At 35.0% G+C, this 19,911-nt stretch overlaps 2 protein-coding genes across 13 annotated transcripts in view; one reads left to right on the top strand and one right to left on the bottom strand.

Annotated features, from left to right (window-relative positions):
- KRIT1 (KRIT1 ankyrin repeat containing) overlaps positions 1 to 13,736 on the bottom strand; it is a 36,216-nt gene extending 22,480 nt beyond the window's left edge. For 2 of the 7 annotated variants that reach the window (XM_032484015.1, XM_032484020.1), the window contains exons 1-8: positions 13,202 to 13,552; positions 9,445 to 9,568; positions 8,339 to 8,498; positions 5,324 to 5,416; positions 3,829 to 3,958; positions 2,999 to 3,242; positions 2,684 to 2,799; positions 2,310 to 2,453 (exon numbers count right to left, since the gene is read on the bottom strand). In XM_032484015.1, the coding sequence (XP_032339906.1) occupies positions 2,310 to 2,453; positions 2,684 to 2,799; positions 2,999 to 3,242; positions 3,829 to 3,958; positions 5,324 to 5,416; positions 8,339 to 8,498; positions 9,445 to 9,546 (989 nt within the window). In that variant the 5' untranslated portion in view covers positions 9,547 to 9,568; positions 13,202 to 13,552. Of the gene's footprint in view, positions 1 to 2,309; positions 2,454 to 2,683; positions 2,800 to 2,998; positions 3,243 to 3,828; positions 3,959 to 5,323; positions 5,417 to 8,338; positions 8,499 to 9,444; positions 9,569 to 13,151; positions 13,171 to 13,201; positions 13,569 to 13,596 lie in introns of those variants that run through there. The other 5 variants (XM_032484019.1, XM_032484017.1, XM_032484018.1 and 2 more) reach the window with 5 other exon arrangements.
- ANKIB1 (ankyrin repeat and IBR domain containing 1) overlaps positions 1 to 19,911 on the top strand; it is a 205,346-nt gene that overhangs the window by 67,122 nt on the left and 118,313 nt on the right. For 5 of the 6 annotated variants that reach the window (XM_032484014.1, XM_006177778.3, XM_014553306.2 and 2 more), the window contains exon 1: positions 13,641 to 14,199. The exons of the other annotated variant lie outside the window; for it this stretch is intronic. The gene's annotated coding sequence lies outside the window, so the exon portion shown is untranslated. Of the gene's footprint in view, positions 1 to 13,640; positions 14,200 to 19,911 lie in introns of those variants that run through there. 6 annotated transcript variants of the gene reach the window in all.

The following is a 19,911-nucleotide window of genomic DNA, read 5'->3' as shown; positions in this document are numbered from 1 at the left end:
ATCCCTCACTTTTAAGATGAGAAGGCATACCAAGAGGGATAAAACATCTTGTCTAAGTTTATAAAGATAGGCTCCAAACCCCAGTCTCTTGATGAGATAGTCCAGTATTCCCCTTCTCAATCCTTGTACCAATTAGTGAATGAGAGTACGTTTCCAAGAGAAAGTAATTTATGTTCTTTTCTAGTTAAAATCAGTCTTCATTCAAATTCACATCAAATGATCTGTCTTATTAAAAACATTGCAAGGTGACCCATACCACTCCTCGTATATTAAATTTGGTTATCATTTCCAGCTGATAGAAAATTAATTTTATTGAAGGATAAAACTCTTTCCCTTAATGTAATGCAGTAATAAGATTTGCCAAAGAAAAATACTACAGATTAATGAATTTTAAGATTTAGACATCAAAATTCTCAAATTAAAAAAAACTTTAATAACAGCCATGTTTTGATGTGCTTATTACTACCAGATACCCTTTAAAGCATTTATTTGCATTTTCTCCTTTAATCTTAAGAAAGGCACTATAATTAAGCTCATCTTTTAGATAAAGACACAAATCTTTAGAGACTATAATTTGCTAAAGGTCATACTGTTAGGAACTAAAAGTTTTAGTCGGGACTGAAACCTAGGTACATTCCAAAGCACATTAAATACTATACCATACTTCTGTTTTTATGTAATAGGTAGTTGAAAATATTACCATTCTTTTAATAAAGAAAATAAACCCCTGCTGCAAAAAGGACAACAATGTAGTCAAATATAAATTTGGGATTCCTAAACTAGAATTCACTGCCTCTGTCTTTCCCAATTCCACAGTGTACTTTCCTGGAGTTTGAACTATATTCTCTACCTCCTCTTGTTTAGCTTAAGTAAAGCATGAGTTTTCTTTTGGCACTGTTGCTGCTACTGGTATTTACCAGTAATCTGAAGAAACAACTATAAGTTTAGGAGTTTGGGATTTATAGATACTAACTGTTATATATAAAACAGATAAATAATAAGGTTACTGTATAGCACAGGGAACTATATTTAATAACTTGTAATGGACTATAATAAAAAAGAGTATCAAAAGGAATATATATGTATAAATTAATCACTGTGCTGTACACCAGAATTAACATATTGTAAATCAACTATACTTCAATAAAAAAAAAAGTAAATAAATAGCTCTAAGTTCAGTTAAAGATTTAGGGTAACTCTTTCCAAATCTGAGTATGAAAATACCCTGTAATGAGAAAACAATTAATACATTTATAAAATAAAGGAGCATATTTTTAGGGGAACAGAAAAAAAGAGGATTTTTTTTAAATAAAGGAATATATTTTAAGGAAACAGCATATTTTTAATGGAGAAAAGATATATATTAAAAGTACCTGTATTTGTTACTTGATCACAAATACTGGAATTAGTGAAATCAAAAGAATTTGAGTTGGAAATGATCTAATTAATGTATTTTACATATAGATAAATAAACTAAGATGCAGAGAGGTAAAATAACTTGCTCAATGTCTTGTAGCTAAAATGTTGTGGACATCTAACAGGAAGTAAATTAACAGGAAGTAGGTACTTCTTAAACTAGCCAAAGAAGTTTACTTTGAACAATAAATTTTATTTAAACAATTTTCAAAATCAACTTTCCCATAAGAAATAAGGTAAACAGCTTCATTACATCCCTTCTAGAGGATGGGCTATATATAGCAAACAGTTAGCTGCTGCTATGAACACAAATTTAAGAACTCAGCCCAAGATGAGTGAGAAAAGTAGGAGAGCAAGAATTACATTGGACAACTGGTGGAAAGAGCTAAACCAAATCCTGTGGTAAACTAATCCCTCTCATCTTAAAAAAAAGGGAAGGTTTTAATTCTAATGGAGACTTTTTGGTGTTTTCTGATACCATAGCTTCTCAAAAAACTAAAGGAACACTTTTCTAACATGATGCAAAGTTAAATTTTAAGTAGCTAACACAGGTAAATTTTTAAGGATAAACAAATATAACTCCAGTACAAAACAACAGAAATTACAAAGGCGAATAAGGGACGGTGTGCTGTGGAGTGGCACTTGCTAGGCATTAGCTATCCTACTGCATGAGCTGGGAATGCCTGAGAACACAAGTGATACTTTGCCCATGGGATAGATTAAATCTGAGTGGTGTGGCATGTAGACAGCAATCAAAGATTACTAAAGAGAAAGCTCATAAGGCAAACATGGGAGAGAAAAAGCTGGAATGAGATAGCTTTGAAAAGAAGCACTAACATTTATAACTAAGGATTCACTGTTTCTAAAAAGAAAAGAACAAATCATCAATTTACCAGCATGCATAATGAATAGGTGCCCAGTGGTCACTGTCTAATTGGTTGACTGAAAATCTTTCGCTGAGTAGTCGGCTTAATAATTCTGAATCTCCTTCACAGGCACTTCGATGGAGAGGAAAATCATCTACCCACTGTCGTTCCCTAATCATTAAAAACAGAACAAACAAACAAAAAAGCACTGTTGAAATTTAAGTTGTTTTGAAACAAATGGGACATTATCTATGAAAGCTATGTATCACTAAGCAGCTGTAAGCTACATCATCTATGCCATGATTACACTGCGTATTAATTGCATATATCATTTGAAACAATGCTTTAACATTAGAATGTAAGTTTTTAAAAAGCAATATGGACTAAAACCAAAACAGTACTTGTCTTCTGTCACACTGCTCATGCTTCTCTGCCATTTTTCCTGTTTGGGAATTTGAATTTTTGAGTAGTCTGGAGCTCCTAGACCAAAGTATGGATTTATTACCACTTTATCTACCTAGAAAGGGAAAATAAAACAAAAACAAAAACCCTTTAAGAGCTTTAGATACTTGACTTTAATGTATATAAACAGAGTTAAGTGCAGATGTTATCTTAATGTTTATAATTAGTAAGACATGCATTTATCTCAGGGAAAAAAATTACATTTGAGATGAAATGTCTTTTGAAATCAGAGCCAAAATTCATTCAACTCTTACCCGGTTTGTATATTGAAGATCTGATCCGAACAACGGGTTGTAAATACAAGTATCTGCTTTCTCTAGGGCTAACATTTTACTCTTTATTTCTAGTGCACTATAGCCCATATGTAGTGAGTTTTCTGTCTGACCCGATTCAGTAGCATATGCAGGGTTTATAACGTTAGTTTTTATCCGCTCAAGAGGAGATGGTCGGAATAAAGCTGGAATAAAGTGAGATTGTGCGTGACGTTCATCTAACCACCTGGCAAAATAGAAGAGGTAATAAAAGTATTTGGTCAAAGTGAAGATAAAAAAAATTAAACTATTATCCAACTCTGATATGTGATTCTAATATTACATTCAGATTTGCATAATTTTAATTAGCATTAGTTAAGTATTCATTTACTGTTCATAAAAGTTTTGTTAATGGACACAGCAAACTACTTTTAAATACGGATATAACATTATTATTATAAAAACCCCTTTCAAAAATCATGAAGCACTTTGCTGTTACAGAAAGACAAAGGCATGATAGGCAAAATGACTTCTTCACTGGTAAGGGAAGTCAATACTACATCTAGTTTTATAACAAAGAAATCTTAATATTTAAGCCAGGGCAGTCTTTGTCATTTTTGAAGAATAAAATTAACATGTTGTAACCAAACCAGGACAATCTTGCCTTTGGGGTTTTAAATTTTTATATTATACATACAAAACTTACTATTTCTTCAGACATGTGCTATTAATTTTATTATTTTCTTGCAAAAGTATTTGTATCTATCAGAGCTAATTTCTACTATGAATATGTGTTTGATATATTAAAAAATATTTTTAATGGCAGTTCTTACTTATCCAAGGCTATTAACATTCTTGCTGTAAGTGTAGCAAAGTGAGTGCTGGATTCACTACAGACTCGCATAATATCTTGTAAGCAGTAAAAAATTGGGCATCCTGGAGTATATGTATATTTAGTATTATCTGAAAAAGAAAAATGAAGAATTACGCCATCATATAAAAGGTTTATGACTGCATATTTTTTATTTTAAAATATATAGTATGTTAAAAAATTGTTGATTATAACATAAATTGTTCTAGATCTGGAATTAGAAAATTTGGATTCAAGTGGTAGCCAGCTCTCTGACCTTATCCATTTGGGTGAATATAGGATTTAGAATCTTGGAGGACTGCAGAAATTGTTTCCTCTTTCTCTTCCTCAACAATGTTGTAAAATTCTGACTAATAAGATTTCCAGCACCATTTAAAATCTGAACTTTTTAACCTAAGTTTGGCTGGGAAAAAAAAAAAACCTGGAATGCTAGAACTGGCTAATAAAACATGCATTAAGTATTGTGTAGCAGCAGTCTGATGAGATGTCCACAGTGGGTCATTAATACACCATCAGTCTTATTATTACCTTACATGAGGCCAATACTCTGTGGGTTCCAAAATGATTTTCACATCTAATACCTCATCAACAACTTCTAGCAGAATGAACCAACTAGGAACAGATCCCTAGCTTACAAATAAAGAGATGGGGCTTAAAGAGGTGATTTTCCCAGGGCACAAAAATAGTGGACTGTAAGGTATGCACTGAAACTCGGTATTTTATCTATTATTCCATGATGTCAAAGGCTCCAATTAAATTTTCATATTAGATCTAAATTCCTTAAATATTACCAATATTGCTAGGCAGAGTATTTTGGAGCTATTACTGAACACCTTCTCGACCCAAATACAAGATAGGTCCTGATCATAATCTGTTAATTTTCCAATATACATAAATACCTATATTATTCTATCTATAGCATAGTCTTCGAAAAATCCCTCATTATAATCTGAAAACTTTTCATTTCAGTTATGATTTCCCTCCTCACTTCTTTATTTTACTTTAAAAACAGAAACAAAAACATTACTGATCAGTCCAAAAGCCTGAATATTACTTTGAAATCAAAACATTTTTAAGTAACAAAGTTCCCCATCTTTCATTAATTTTAAACATTTGCAGATACTAACTACTATATATAAAAGAGATAAACAAGTTTCTATTGTATAGCACAGGGAACTATATTCAAAACCTTGTAGCAACTTATAATGAAAAAGAATATGAAAACAAATACATATATGTACATGTATGACTGAAACATTATGCTGTACACCAGAAATTGACACAACATTGTAAACTGACTATACTTTAATAAAAGAAATAATAAATTTTTACAAAAACATGCATCTTACAACAGTATTACAATAGTAACTATGAATCCAAATTCTTATGTTCCTCAATAGACTTTAACTTAGCATCTAAGATACACAAAGATTCATAAGATAAAATTTAGACTTTACCTTTGACAACTGATGGAACAATAAATAATGCTGCTTCTCTGCCCATCTTCTCCCCATCCAGAGGAAATTTCTTCATTAGTACCACTCGTTTTCCTAATCATTTTTTAAAAATTCAGTAAAGATAAAAAAAAGAGAGCCTTTTAAAATCTTATAAATTACTTTGAGAATTCAAACAAAAATTTTAAAGATAGCATTAAGAGGAATTAAAAAATGAAAAGTCAATTTTATTATATGCACTAATAAAAACAGGTAATTCTGATAATAATGCAAATCATTCTGTGGACAATCAACCAATAGATTCACAGTACTGACTCATTAAAAGAGAAGGTACTATGCAGGGCAAGGAAAACTGTCCTACTAAGGACTGACAGAGCAGCTGAAGAGCAAGGCACCCTCAAAGTCAAAAGGTGTGTATTTCCTCACTCAGTTGGGCTGTAGATGCTAAGAATTTTACTAAAGTCTAAGCTGGCCAAGGAGGGTGGTATACATAAACTGCAAAGTGTTAAACTTTAGTAGCTCTTCATTTAACATTCAACCTTCACCCTCAATTTTCATTTTTATTAAAATCTGATTGCACTACAAACTATTGTTCTGAACTGTAACCACCATTCTTAGTCTGTTTTCCTGAAGTGTTAGATACAGAATAATATTCTAATAAATTCCAGAGGCAATATTTCTTTTGTCTGGCTTGGGGTCTTGTCCCACTTAATCTTTCCTGCCTTGCTGTTTCCCCAAGCCCAGGTATGATCTATTGTTTAAGTGCCTGGTTGGTAATTTATATATGTAAGTATGAGATGTCATGGGGGAAAAAAAAAAACACTGATTACAACTTGAGGAGTGAGGCTCCGGTCCTAACTCCTGGATTTTTGCAGGTGAAAATCTGCATTTCCATTTTCCAGGTATAAAAATGACCATATACCAATTTATAGGACCAATTTAAGAATTTCATGAATAAGTTAAGTGTGGTTTTGTAAACTATACATAGCACTGCAAAAAGGGGCACAATTGCTGCTATTATAAAGTCATTTATAATTTTCATGTGATGCTTATAATAAGAACTTGTATTACTCTATAAAATTATTTCATATATTTAGAAAAACTATTGAATTGGATAGCCAGAATATGGTATGGCTCATTAATCTATCTATTTAGTTATGTAAAACCTCTATTTTACCTTATAAAAGCTGCTTGAAAATTTAATAGTGCATTCCACTGTCTTAAGTATACAATGCATAATTGTGCTAGACATGTTTCAGGGTGCCTGTCTACTCATAACTTCCCCTAAGAAAAACTACCCAGCCCTCTGAGCCAGGAAGCATTTTTGTTAACTCTGATACCACTTCCATCCCACTTCTGAGTGAATGAACCAAGTTGTACAGTTTGGCTAATTTATAGCAAATTATGACTTGTCTACCTTAGCTCAAATATGTGATCTGGGCTCACGCTTTGTCTCAAGAATTCAATCTAAGAATAAATCTTGATACCTATAACGATTTAGCAATAGTAAAACAAGTCTGAATGAAAATTTATCAGAGAAGTACAAGACTGAAGTAGAAAAGCCTGAAAAATTTGTGGCATCTAAAGAGAGCCTTTCACATGCTTTGATCACTCACGGGGATAGTTGCCTTTTTAGCTAAGATTAATTTCTAGATCATTTTATTAAAAAGTCAATCTGATAATTAGAGAAAGGGGATTCTCTTTGTGGGACTCAGAATGTGTATCAAAGATCTATAAATTAATGCAGGAACTTCTTGTAATCTTGAGTTACAATGCTTGGAGTCCCAACCAACAAAACTCCTTCAGGCCCTATTGAGGAAGTTACCTATTTGGGGAGGTAAAATATGGTGAATGGTACTTCAAAAGTTATGAAACAGGCTTATAGTCCTATTTATCTCTAGAGAACTATCCCAAATAACCAATTAGTCTAATCACAGGATTCAGCGTTATCTGTGCAACAAAAAATAGTCTCTCAAGTGAAACACATGAATTAGACAACCAATCTCTATAAAGATGAACAAACAGGAAAAAAAAAAAAAAAACCACTAATAAGCTTTAAAAAACCAAAAAAGTACGCACAGAGAGGTATGCTTTACCTCACTAACAACAACTGTTTTCAGCTGCTATTTGACTGAAATTAGCTTACCTTTTTAATTATAATGCCTGAATCCTGGCCAGAGTATGTAGTTTCTATGATTTCTGACTGGCTGTCTGCTTCTCCTGAGGCTACAGCCTGAGAAAACTGATCACTGTTTAATCAGTTTCATAGCCTGTACATCATCTGATATTTTAAATGGTGCCTGAACCTTTTATGAATGTTTCTACAATTCAGTTTGGCTCTTTAAAAAAGATTTTCTTCCTGTGATCAACTGGGAAGAAAACCTCTGCTACTTAGTAATTTACAGGATTCTCTGAAATATATGAATTCTTAATTGTTTCTTAGTTATGGAGAGAGGTTTATAGTTTTCTCTATCCTGGAGTAGAGAATTTAAAAGATACTTAACTAGGGACCTATACTTCTAGCAAAAGTAATTTGTACTTTCTTTTAGTCACCCCTTGGCTTCCTCTCTCTCTTGAACAACATAATTTAAATATTTTCAATTTTTGTTTTACTTTAAATTATTTAAATATTTCAAAAATATTTTTAACTTAAATAATTGTTAAGTTCTTTTTTTAATTGCTGTAAGAATTTAGCTTTTTAAATAATTTAGGAAACAAAAAGAGGAGTTACCGAAAACACAATAATATTGGCCTATATATTTATCTATCTTATTGGTTTTCTTTGTTCCTGCTTATCGCTGTGAGTTATTGTCTACTGTCCTTTAATTTCAACCTGAAAAGTCAAGTAACTTCTTCAAGGGGTTTGGCTACACCTTAAAAAAACAGAAATTTCTGGGTCTTTTTCAAGTTTTCCAAATGGAAAGGAACATAAAAAGAAACTGATTTTAATATATTTTTGAAAATGTCTATCTCCACAAGCATTTAAAGCCAACTGTGTTAAAAAGAAAAGTTTCTTACCTCTGATACCCTGATTTGCAGGAGAAATTGGTTTGGTGGTTTCTACTACATAATCCAATATGCCTTGTGTTATTTCACTGTTGCCTTGAAGTTTAGTTTCCAACAAAACCTTCTTTCTCTTTTTTTTCTGTCCCTCAATAGGAACTTCATGCAACAAAATCTTAAATGAAAAAATAATATTAGGAAATGTTTAAAATAAAATGTAGTTGCTGTAGAATATAATAAGCCAGCAGTCTTTCTTAACCCTGGCTGCATATTAGAAAAAACCTGGACGCTTTTAAAACAGTATCAATACCTAGCTTCGTCTCAGACCTATTAAATTAGAATGTCTGAGGGGTGGGGTCCTGGTACCAGAAGTTTTAAAGTTCCCCAGGTGATGCAACAGTGCAGCTAGGCCTGAGAACCAGTAAGCCAAAACTGTTGAAGCAGCAGCCTCCTGAGAATCCCTGCAGTATCCTTTAATAGGTTTCAGATAACTAACCTTACAAAAGCAATAAAAGCAAAATGCTAGGGAAGCCAGCTGAAGTTAGATTAGATTAGAAGTATTTTATGATGCTTGAAATCTGCTGCATAGAAAAGATAACAATTCTGTTTTGGGTTTTTCTTTTTTCAGCATCAATCAAGTTTACTAATATATGTAATACAATTCAGGATTACAGAGAAGTAACTTAATTGCCTAAAACTTAATAAAAGGTAAAAATGTATTTTAAAATGAACTGTTAAAAATAGTTCTTTGGGAAAATAACCAAGAACAATGTTTAGATTGGAATTTTGAATAAGCTGAATTTTGCAATTTTTTTAAATGTTTGAGTGCCATTCCATAACTGTACTAAAAACCAAACTGTTATAAATTATAGAACTCAAACAAGTACCTTTAAATATCTAATAACTTATTTGTGTCAATGAATAGAAAAATGATCAAAACATGCAGCAATAAAAAAGACACGATGATGGGCAGAGAGCTAGGTTTGTCAATTCTATTTTGTCAAGATAAAAGTTGTCAACAAGAATTTACAAGCTATGGTAATACTTTACAAGTGAATGAAAATGATAATGGAGAATGCCATTCAATGGTAGCAAATCGAATGTTAGTAAATTGTTCTCACTTCATATGACTTAGCTCTGTATTCCCGAGAATTGAGACTGGCAGCATTCTTTGGACGAATAACAGCAACATACGCATCTTCTATGTTTTCTGGATTTCCCATTGCTTTATAAAACAAAGAAACCCTTGAAAGATTAAATTAGAAGACACAATCACTTTGAAAAATAATTTAAAAAATAAAATGTTGATTTTTCTATCTCAGAATATATACACTACCTAAAAAGCAAGTCAGAGATGACTGTATCTTACCATTGAACTATTCAAAACCTTAGCTTATAATTTAAGATTACCTTGTGGTCCTTTTTTCCTTTTCTATTAAAGGTAGTTTTTTAAAATGGGGATACATACTTTCATAGGTCTTAACAGCATAAGAATCGGTCTTATGGACCTAAAAAAAGGTGATACGATTATAAAATGTCTTGTAAATACTAAGTAAATAATGACTTGAAATAGTAATTCATCATAATACACACTTATTTTCCATAAATTGCAAGTGAATGTTAGATTGTTAATAGTTTGGAAGCTGGGAATAGGTAGCTGCCATTGACATTCTTTCCAGTCTCTAGAAAGAACTTTGATATGTGACATTTGGATGAGCTACAGTATACTGTATAATTTTCATTGGAGGTGCCTATCACAGAGTCAAAAACATTTAGTCAGTTGATGAAAGCTTTCTGATGATGACTTAAGAATATTTTCCACTTCCTTTATCAATTCCCTAGATAATTGAAAACTTTTCTTCCAGACAGACAGACACACACACACACACACACACACACACCCTACATATGCACACTTTTCCCCTGGACTAATTTTAAGTCTCTGTTGGGCCATTTCCAACAAGTAACTGAATTTCAAGTGCTTTCTTGGTTGTTGATTAGTTCTATCTCCTCATTAACTGCTACTATTAATTTTTTTTATGGCTAGACTAAAATACTTCTCTTTGTATTGAATATATTTTATTTATTCTTAAAAAAAAAAAAAAAACTTCCTCTCATTTATATGCCAGTAAATTTCTAAAAGAACATCAAAAAAGGAGTTGCTTTCCTGGCCATAATGAGATGAACATCCTTCAGTGTTTTTTTAAAGCCCATTAGGCATTAAAATGGTCTGTTCATATTTAATGAGTTCCTTATTGCTCCAACTCTCATACAAGAAAAAGAAATCAAGTAATTCTTAGTTTTCTAAACACAATTTAAAGCAGATCAATTCTTGTGCTGGTCTACTCATATTAAAAAAAAATCTATCAGCAAAATGCTTTATTTGATAATACTTACCACTTCTCCAGAATATTTGATATCACACATCAATTTTTAAAATATAAACAAATACAATTTTTTTAAAAACCATGAGGATTGTTAAGTATTTTGTTTTTACACCATTTGATGTGAACAAACTCCCAGAGTCTAAAAAATGATTTTCAAGAAATATTCATATTTGAAACATTTGAAATAACATGAAAAAAGGAAACAAAGTCTTAAGTTAGGAAAAGAAGAAAAGCTACTAATATATGCAAGCAAAACTGCTAAGGCAGGAACACATGCAAAGGTCCTGGAAGAGAGCAATTTGAGCTAAAAATAATAGAGAAAGGTATAACTAGAGTTTGCAACATGTTTTAGACAAGGGTTCAAGTGACTAAGTATAGGAAATGTGTGGCATTTTGTTATATGGCTCATTCTATTCTGGAAAATGCTTAGGTATAAATGATAATATGCTGCCTGACTAGTGAGGCCTTTATGTAGAAGCGGTTCTCAGTTGGGGATTTTACCTACCTGGGATCATTTGAAAATATGTAAGGGCATTTCCTTCTAGTCACTATGACTGGGGAGAGATGGGGTGTACAAATGCCCCTATGTGGCTGGTTTGTTAACATCTCTTTACTACGCTAGACAGTCTTGTTGAACAACATGCCAATAATGTCTTTAATAAGAAACATTCGCTATATAAAGTACAGATGGACAAACTCAAAAAGCCTTTTGCAATGGAAAAAAAAGATTTAGTACATGAATATGGGTATTGTAAACTTAGTGAGCAAAAGTCAAAACTGACAAGATGATTTACCAGTTTGCAAAGTAGATGCTAACAGAAATTACCAACAATGATCAGAAAGTGTAACTTCATGAATAAAAACCAAAAAATGGAGCATTATCATAAAGTTCTGTAGATGTTCCTAAGACAGAAAATGATTCCCCCTTCCTCCATCCTTAAGCAATGTTTCTCAACCTTTTAAAATCCATGCTAAGTTTAAATAACCAAATCAAACCAAAAAAAACCCTTATCAATGTGCATAGTTGAAAATTGCTGATAAAATGTATTTTCTTTTTAGACCCACCAGCCAAAATGATTTTATCAAGATGTCCTTAAGTTTTTATTGCATTTACTTTCTAAACATAACATTTAATATGCTTTTAGAATAATATGAATAATTGCAAACACCTATAATGTTTAATATGTGCTATACACTGTGCTAAGTGCTTTACATGTATTAACTCACTTTATTCTCCCCCAAACCTGATGAAGTAGGTATTTTTAATTGTTATCTCTGTTTTATAGAAGAAAAAAACTGAGGTAGAGTAGCTAAGTTACTTACCTCTTCTCTATTTTCCTGGAACAGTTTAGTATTTTATAGCATTAGAACATTAGAGAGATGGCAACTAAATATCAGTAAGAATTTCCATACAGGGATTTGTTGACCATTAAAAACTTCATCCTTTTGCTACACAAATTGGTGTATGGTAATAAAGAGAGAGGAATAATAAAGCAGAATAGAAAATAGTCATCGGTGTGACTTAGCTTGCTTTTTCCTTGCCCTTTCAACAAATTCTACCAGTCATCACTTTACCAATATCAACAAGCATCAGTAATTTTCAAATTCTTTCTGTTAAATGACATTCTATTCTGTAATTTAAGATATTTAATAATCCTCAAATAACTTTTGAAGGCAATTATACTAAATCTGGCTAACAGAGAAGGAACTAAGTAATACTGGAACTGGGAACCAAATGAATTCCTATAGTGAACTACAAGTACATTTACGGAGGTTATATGCGGTAGCATGATTTCATCCGCAGTATATCTAAATATGCTTTATTATCAGCTCCTACTGTAGTTCTACAACCCAATTCTAAGGGGAAACCAACTGACACATTACACATGGGGTTAAGGGAAGGATATCATGGAATGAATAATTTGTTTTTATATTGTTACGAAAACGTTTTGACATTTCCCCCAAATAACATGAGGACGTCAAAGCATTTAAGACGTAAGGTAGAGAGAAGCATTTGCAAACAATTTGTGAAGACACATAAGCTCTCCAAGAGTGAGATGGGAATGGAGGTGAGATACTGAGTCAGGTCAGCTAGATCAAAGATTTCTGGTGAAGCTAAAAACACATGGAGAAACTAGCAAAGAAGGAAAGTTAAGAGCCTTAGCGAGGTTTTTGTTGGAGAGAGGTGCAGAGAGGAGCGGCGAGCTGCAAGGGCAAGCTGTGAATGCTTTCCCTGAAATGACAAAAATAAACACTCTGCTTAGGAGGTTTTTCCTCCGCCACCACCCATTAACGTCCACTACCGGGAAAGGACGAGCATGCCTCTTTGCTCAAAGAGCTGCCTCCCATAAAGTGGCTTTGGCTTCTCGGTAACTGCTTGTAAGAAATAAAGTCCTTGCCTGGATAAACTAGATGTGGATGGAGATAGTTAAGCCTCCCACCTCTCTGTTTTCTCTCGCTGGAGTCTGGATCATGCTCCTCCCCGTCTCACCTGTGAGGGAGGCCGAGCACCTCCCGGGCCGCTACATTCAACTCACTGGGTGGGACAGCCACCTGGGGGGGCGGGGGACCGTCACGGCTTTCTCATTCCTCCTTCCCTTCTCGTTCCCAGCGGCCGGGCCCAACTTCCTGTGACAGGAAAACACTCGATCACCACCAGAAGCCGATCGGCTCCGCTCCCCACCCCGCGGCTGGAGGGCTTGGCTCTCTGGACTCGGAGAACCTCTTGCTCACAAGCTCTCTATTGTCCTTTCCTCTCCTCGCACCTCAACGCTATGCACCCCTCACCCTCTCCCGAAACTAGAGGACTCAGGTCTTCAAGGGCCTTAGCTTTCCCTCCCGCAGCTACCGGGGCGAAGAGATCACTTCCGGGTTCACATCCCTTACAGCCTCGCGGTTGGCGGCGGAAGAGCTTCCGGGTTGGCGGCCGAGCTGCTGCTGTTCCTGCCGCTTCTCTCTCAGGCAGCAGGCTGTCTGGGGCTGGTGGTGGACGGCTCGAGGACTGGTGTGGTGGCGGCGGCGGGCGTGCTAGTGGCAGAGCCGGAGGCGGTGGAGGGAAGGAGGGCGGTTCGGGCTGCGCGCGCGCGGGCGCGCGCAACACTGGAGCATGAGCCGGACTTGACCGCGAGGAGGAGGCAAGAGCCACCGCCCCCTCTTCCCCTCCCCCGAGTGAGGCGGCGCGGTGGCCGGAGAAGGATGTGGGGAGCCCACCCAGTCTGAGCCTCGCCGCAGGCGCCTCCGGCTTGCACAGCGTTCGCCGCGGGCCTCCAAGTGCGTACCCTCGGCCCCAGCAGCCTCCGCCCGGCCGGCGCGCCGGGGCCGGCGAGGAGGGGGAGCCCGCTGCGAAGGGGGCACCGGCCCGGGTAGGTGGGGCGGATAGAGTACCTGAGGTCACCGGCTTAGCGCAAGAGGCAGAGGCGGCAACCGCCGTGGCAGAACTGCAGAGCTGCTGGGTCCACCTGACCCTTATCCTCAGCCCGGGAAGTAACCGTAAGTCTAAGCTTCGCCATGCTGGTCTGTTTGAAGCTATCTCAACCCATTTTGGGCTCCGAATTTAGCGCTGCCTAGTTCACGCCTTCCCGGATCTCTTACAAATGTGTTTCCCTTCTCTTGTATAGGATTTTCTGTCTCCATCTATGAACTGGCAACATCCTCTATCTGCCCAATGGGAGCTTTTCTCCCAGCGAATTTTCAAGCCTTTGGGTCTCCGTGGCGCGCCCCAACCTCACCATCTGGATGCATCTCCTTGTCCCGCTGTCCTCAAAAGATCTGTGCCCTCCCTCTTTTTCTATTTGTACCCCCGACCTCAGAGACTCCCCCGCCCATCCTTTGAGACGTAGAAAGCCATGGGTTCGGCTCTTCAGTCCTGAGCGGGTGGATGGATGAAAGTGCTCTGCAGGGCTGTGATGGGTGGGGATAGGTGCAGATAGCTCTAGTGAACCTTTATTTTTGCAGCTTCTACCACCAAAACAAAAGAATAGGCCGCTCCCCTGGACCTTCATTTCTCTCCTTTTCTAACTGTGTATGAGCTGTTGTGTACTTTGCTGTTTGAGTCTCAGGAAATTGGAATTAGAGCTGTAATTAAGCACCTCCCAAGGAGATTTTGAGAATTAGTCTCACAAGCTCTATTCATTCGGAGTGGCATATTGAACAATCTTGTATTGAAATGAAGATCCATTCCAGATGAGATTTACCAGTAGATCTGAGAAATTAACGTGAAAACAAAAGTATGATGTTTCAAATGTGTTTTGGATACCTTTAGATAATTTTTAGTGTTTTGGATTTACATTTAGTTCTTAATTTACAAAGTGTGTGTGTGTGTGTATGATGTGAAAATCTTTCTGTTGGAAGGTTTTGCTTTGTTAGTGGTTTAAAAAATTAATGGTTTTTTATCATGTCAGGTTATGTTTGATAGGTTATTACTTTAAATCCTTAATTCCGTAGAGACTTTTTTTTAATTGATGTGTATCAACCATCTACAGATGTCACATACCTTTGTGCCTATCACTACTCCTTAGTTTAAAAAAAAATTAACCGTGAATATCTTCAAAGTGTACTTCCAGATTTTGGACTAGGCATTTTTTTCTTGTTAAAATTTGGGTTTCTTTTCTAACTGCCACTGCAGAATTTTCTAGAAATTAGATTTTAAAAAATTATAATGGTGTCTGTGACTAGACAATAGCTCTTAATGAAACTTAATGCATTTTATACTTTTCAAGGCACTGTAGGCAGCAAATGATAATTTAAGAATAATTTTCCTCTGTGTGTTGCGGGTTCTTTGTTATTCTCTAAATTACTCTAATGTAGACTGGTAGCTTTTTTTTTTCTGAAAACGTCATTTTGTTAAGAAAGATAGATGTACTTAATAATGATTTTTTGTTTGTTTTCAAAACCTCCTAGCCATTGATTTGGGACTTTTATTTGATTTGTAACTTCACACTTTACAGATTTTGTCTGTACTCAACAGAGTTGAGTATATTATTAAGGGTGTGGCTTTTGCTTTTTGTAAGATTGATCAGTTTCCAAATAAAAAGAGCGAGTCCTGTAGTGAAGTGATGGGCAATTGACCCCCAGTATCCTTTGATGTAGGGTAGGGAAAATAGGACTGTATTTACACATTATGCTTTTTCCCTTGCCCATTGCACTGGGAATTTTGAGTTTTCAATATGAAAGTGTTTTGAAACCATGCAGGCTGTGCCACAAGTGTGGGCTCTAACAGGTGGTTTCTGAGATATGGGAGAGAAGTTATGTTAGCTACTCTTTTATACTCCTATAGTACTGCCCACTTTTGAGAGTTGGTTTTCTTTCTTTCCTTTTCTGGGGTGTGCATTTGAACTTGTGAAAGTGAAATATGTGTGTTTACAACTTACTTGTAGGTAAGTTCAAGCTAATTTTCATGTATAAGTAGATGGAACTATGAATTAGTTTTCATATATAAACAGATGGAAAAATTGTGAATTTATCTGATTCTCATTGAATGGAAGTTAGGAAAGATTCCTCAATGCTTTGAGTACTTTCCCCCCTTTCAGGATGCACACATTTTACTTAGATGAAATTTTAAAATACTTCTCTCTAATATTAGACTTTATATATGACACATTTGCCAAAACAGATTTGAGAGTGACTCAGTCATTATTAAAAAGACTAGTCTGAGGAATTTCAATGCATGGATCTATTTCTTTTCTCAAAGTGTGATTTGCTTAGGGAATAGTAATTTTGGGACTCTATTTTTTAGACAACCTCAGACTACTTCTTATTTTTTCTTTCCCAGATAACTTACTTTCATACTCACTTCATTTCAGTAAACCTTTACTGAATGTCTATTATGTGGAACTACAAGGATAGATTAGATTCCTTTCCTCATTTAATTTGCCAGTTTGACTGTGATTCTATCCATCTGCCTTTACAGACATCTCTAATAAGTTTTTGAGTCACTTGATCGTATTTCAGCATTATTTCAGATCCTTTTTTTCTATGAGAATTAACATAGCCATTTATTGAGTGCTTAATTAATGCTAGTCACCATGCTAGGTGCTTTATATACCTTATCTCATTTAATTCTTAGAACTGACCTAAGAAATATTTTATCTCCATTTAAAAACCACATAGGTTCTGGTTTGTAGTAAGTAACATTGACTATTGTCTTACTTGTTATATGCTAGAAAAGATATGACATTAAAATTTCTCTGTAAGGGGAAGAAGTTATAATGTGGTTAAAATGGTTTTTTCAATTAAAAAATAACTTTAAAAATGGTTTTCAATTTTCTAATAATGCTTTGAATAGATTCTAATTTCATAAGATACTAATATCTTTTGTTTACTAGAGCAGATGAATTATATCGTATCAAAATGTAATTTTCAGTTGTTTAAACCTTTGAAAAGACAATTATGAAGTTCATTATGTTTAACTGTAATAGATCTTCAGGCATGTGTATAGCTTTTTTTTTTCCTTAGTTAATTATTGGGACCAGGAGCCTATAAAATGTACTTAAAAATGTATATATTCTCCAGAGCAGAGAATGTATTGAGCTATATGAAATCTCTTCAGCTTTAAAAAATTTTGACAACTATCTGATGTCTTGGAGAGTTTTGGCTTCTGCAGTGAAATGTGTTCCTTCTTTAAAAATGATCTTACTCATCTATTAGTAGGATATATGCTTTATCAGCAATTTGGTATGGTTCAATTTTACTGCTTTTTGACCCTATCACATTTTTAAAAAGATAATCATCCACCGTCAACTCTTTTCACCAAGTTTCATTTGTATTGTTGTTTTTTTTTTTTTTTTTCCACGAAAAACTGTGAACAGTTAGCCATTCGTTAGGCTAAGGCCTTTTGCTTCTGGTTACACACACTTGTTTTTAGGACAGTAGAGCAGATAATTATTCCTCCTCCAGGTATTTTGGTATTTTGGTAATCTTTGGTATTTTTTTTTTATCCTCAGTCTGACATACATATATTGTAGCTTGACAAAGACAGTTTTTCCCCTTTAAGTGTAGCAAAATTCTTGATACTTAGGTCACTGTATTTTCTAATTGGAACAATATTGGGGACAGAATTCCTATTCAAGACATAACAATGATAAAATCATAAGTGCATTAGGTGTTGGGACCCTAGAGACGAATAAGTCAAGATTCCTTTCCTTATTGAACTGTGAAATGCCTATTTAAAATCCATGAAGAGAAAGAAAATTCATTTTAAAATATTGAGATGCTTTTATGCCAAGCAGGCATAAAAACATTCTATTAATGTATCCCCTCAGGGTATTGTAAACGAATGTATGTAAATAAATACATTCAGCCAGAGTTTTCATTCTATTTCCTAGCCTCAAACAATAGCCAGTTATCATTTGCTGTAACACTAGATGTTCTGTATTACATATTGATATAAGATTTTTAAAACCTGTTTTGAAATAATTTCAAACCGAATAATAATAACAATAATAATAATAATAATAATAATAGAAAAGATACCAAAACTGTACAAAGAACTTTTATATCTCCTTTACTCAGATTCTGCCATTTTCATATTTTACCGCATTTCTTCCATTGCCTGCCCTCTTTCTGTCTCATAAGTACATTATATACATGTGTGTATAAATACATACATACATACCCATTGTTATAGTCTTTTTCTGAACCTTTTGGAGCAAGCTGCAGACATGGTGTTCTATCACCCGTAAATACTAGTGTCTGTTTCTCAAAAACAAGGCACTGTCTTATATAACTCTCCAAATTAGAAAATAAGCGTTGGTACAACACTACTGTCTAGTCCAAAGAACCTATTCGTATTTCGACAACTATCCCAACAATATCTCTTTCTTTTCTAGTCCAGAATCCTGTCCAGGAATACATGTTGTATTTAGTTGTCATGTCTCTTCAAACTTCTTCAGCTTCATTTTCCTCTGTCTTTCATGTCCTTGACAGTTTTAGAAAGTACAGGCTTTCCATTCTGTAGGATGACCCTCAATGTAGGTCCATGTGACACTTCCTCATGACTCCAATCAAGTCATGCGTTTCTGGCAGGAATACCACAGAAATGGCCCTGTGCCCTTCTCAGTATATTGCATCCATGCTATCAGACCATACTGCTACTGGATATTAACACGTTGATCATATTGGTGTCCTTTTGTATTTGATCAGTTTTTGTGGAGAGGTATTCAAAAATTATGCATCTTGTTTCTCACCAAACCCTACTCACTAACCTTAGTATGGGTATCAGAGATGACCTCCGCCTGAATTAACTACTTTTATAATGATTGCCAAGTTCTGTTTCTCTATTTCTATTATTTCTTCTATATATATATTAGTTAATATTTTATTGTAAAGTAGAACTTTTCTTTTTTATTTATTTATTTATTTAATCAGTAAGGACTCATGGGTTTTGGTTTTATTTAGTGTGTTGTGTGATTTGTTACTATTATTATTTATTTTGCTGTTTAAATTGTGCCTGATTTAGCCAGTAGGGGCCCCTTCAAGCTGGCTCCTATGCATATTTATCATGCTCCCATCTCATTCATTGTGCACTTCTGGCAGAACATGCTATTCCTGGTTCATCTTGTACTTTGCTTATTCCAGCCTTGGAAGCAGCCATTTCTCCAAGGAGCCCTGTTTAGTTTTTGTTGTTGTTATTTATTTTTGTGTATGGTATTTAAAAACAAAGATCTAGGAACTTAGTGTGTTCATTGCTACTGGGGTGTCATTGCTTATAGGGACTAGGAAATGTATAAGTATTTTAATATGGTTTGTGTACACACACATATATGTATAATATACACACTTACATGCGTCTATAATTATTTCTATACTTTTGTGTATATACTTTAAAACTAAGTTTGTTCCTATACTTCAAATTCCCTAATCTAATACCCTAGGGTTCTTTTTAGCATTTGCCCTTTCAGTGTTTATAATGCCTTCTTTGGCGGTAAGAAACTTAGCTTCACACTAGCCTTAATACAGTTATCATGTGTCCAGTTGTTTTGTTACCATTCCCCATGTCATGTAGATCATTACCTCCCTGTATTTTCTCCTACAACATCCTGCATCATTGCCTGCTGGGCCTGCTGGCCTATGTCTCGTTGTAGATCCACAACCTCTCATTGGGCCCACAGCTTTGTGTAGCTCCCTATCTGCACACAGCACCCCATTATCTTTGCATCTGGGTCAGTTTGTTCACACCTCTGCTGGCCTTCCTGACATGCCTTC

Source organism: Camelus ferus, chromosome 7 (assembly GCF_009834535.1).
Source record: "Camelus ferus isolate YT-003-E chromosome 7, BCGSAC_Cfer_1.0, whole genome shotgun sequence".
In the NCBI taxonomy this organism is placed as follows: Eukaryota; Metazoa; Chordata; class Mammalia; order Artiodactyla; family Camelidae; genus Camelus; species Camelus ferus.
The sequence above is the reverse complement of the archived record's forward strand: the minus strand, read 5'-3'. Positions and strand labels throughout refer to the sequence as shown.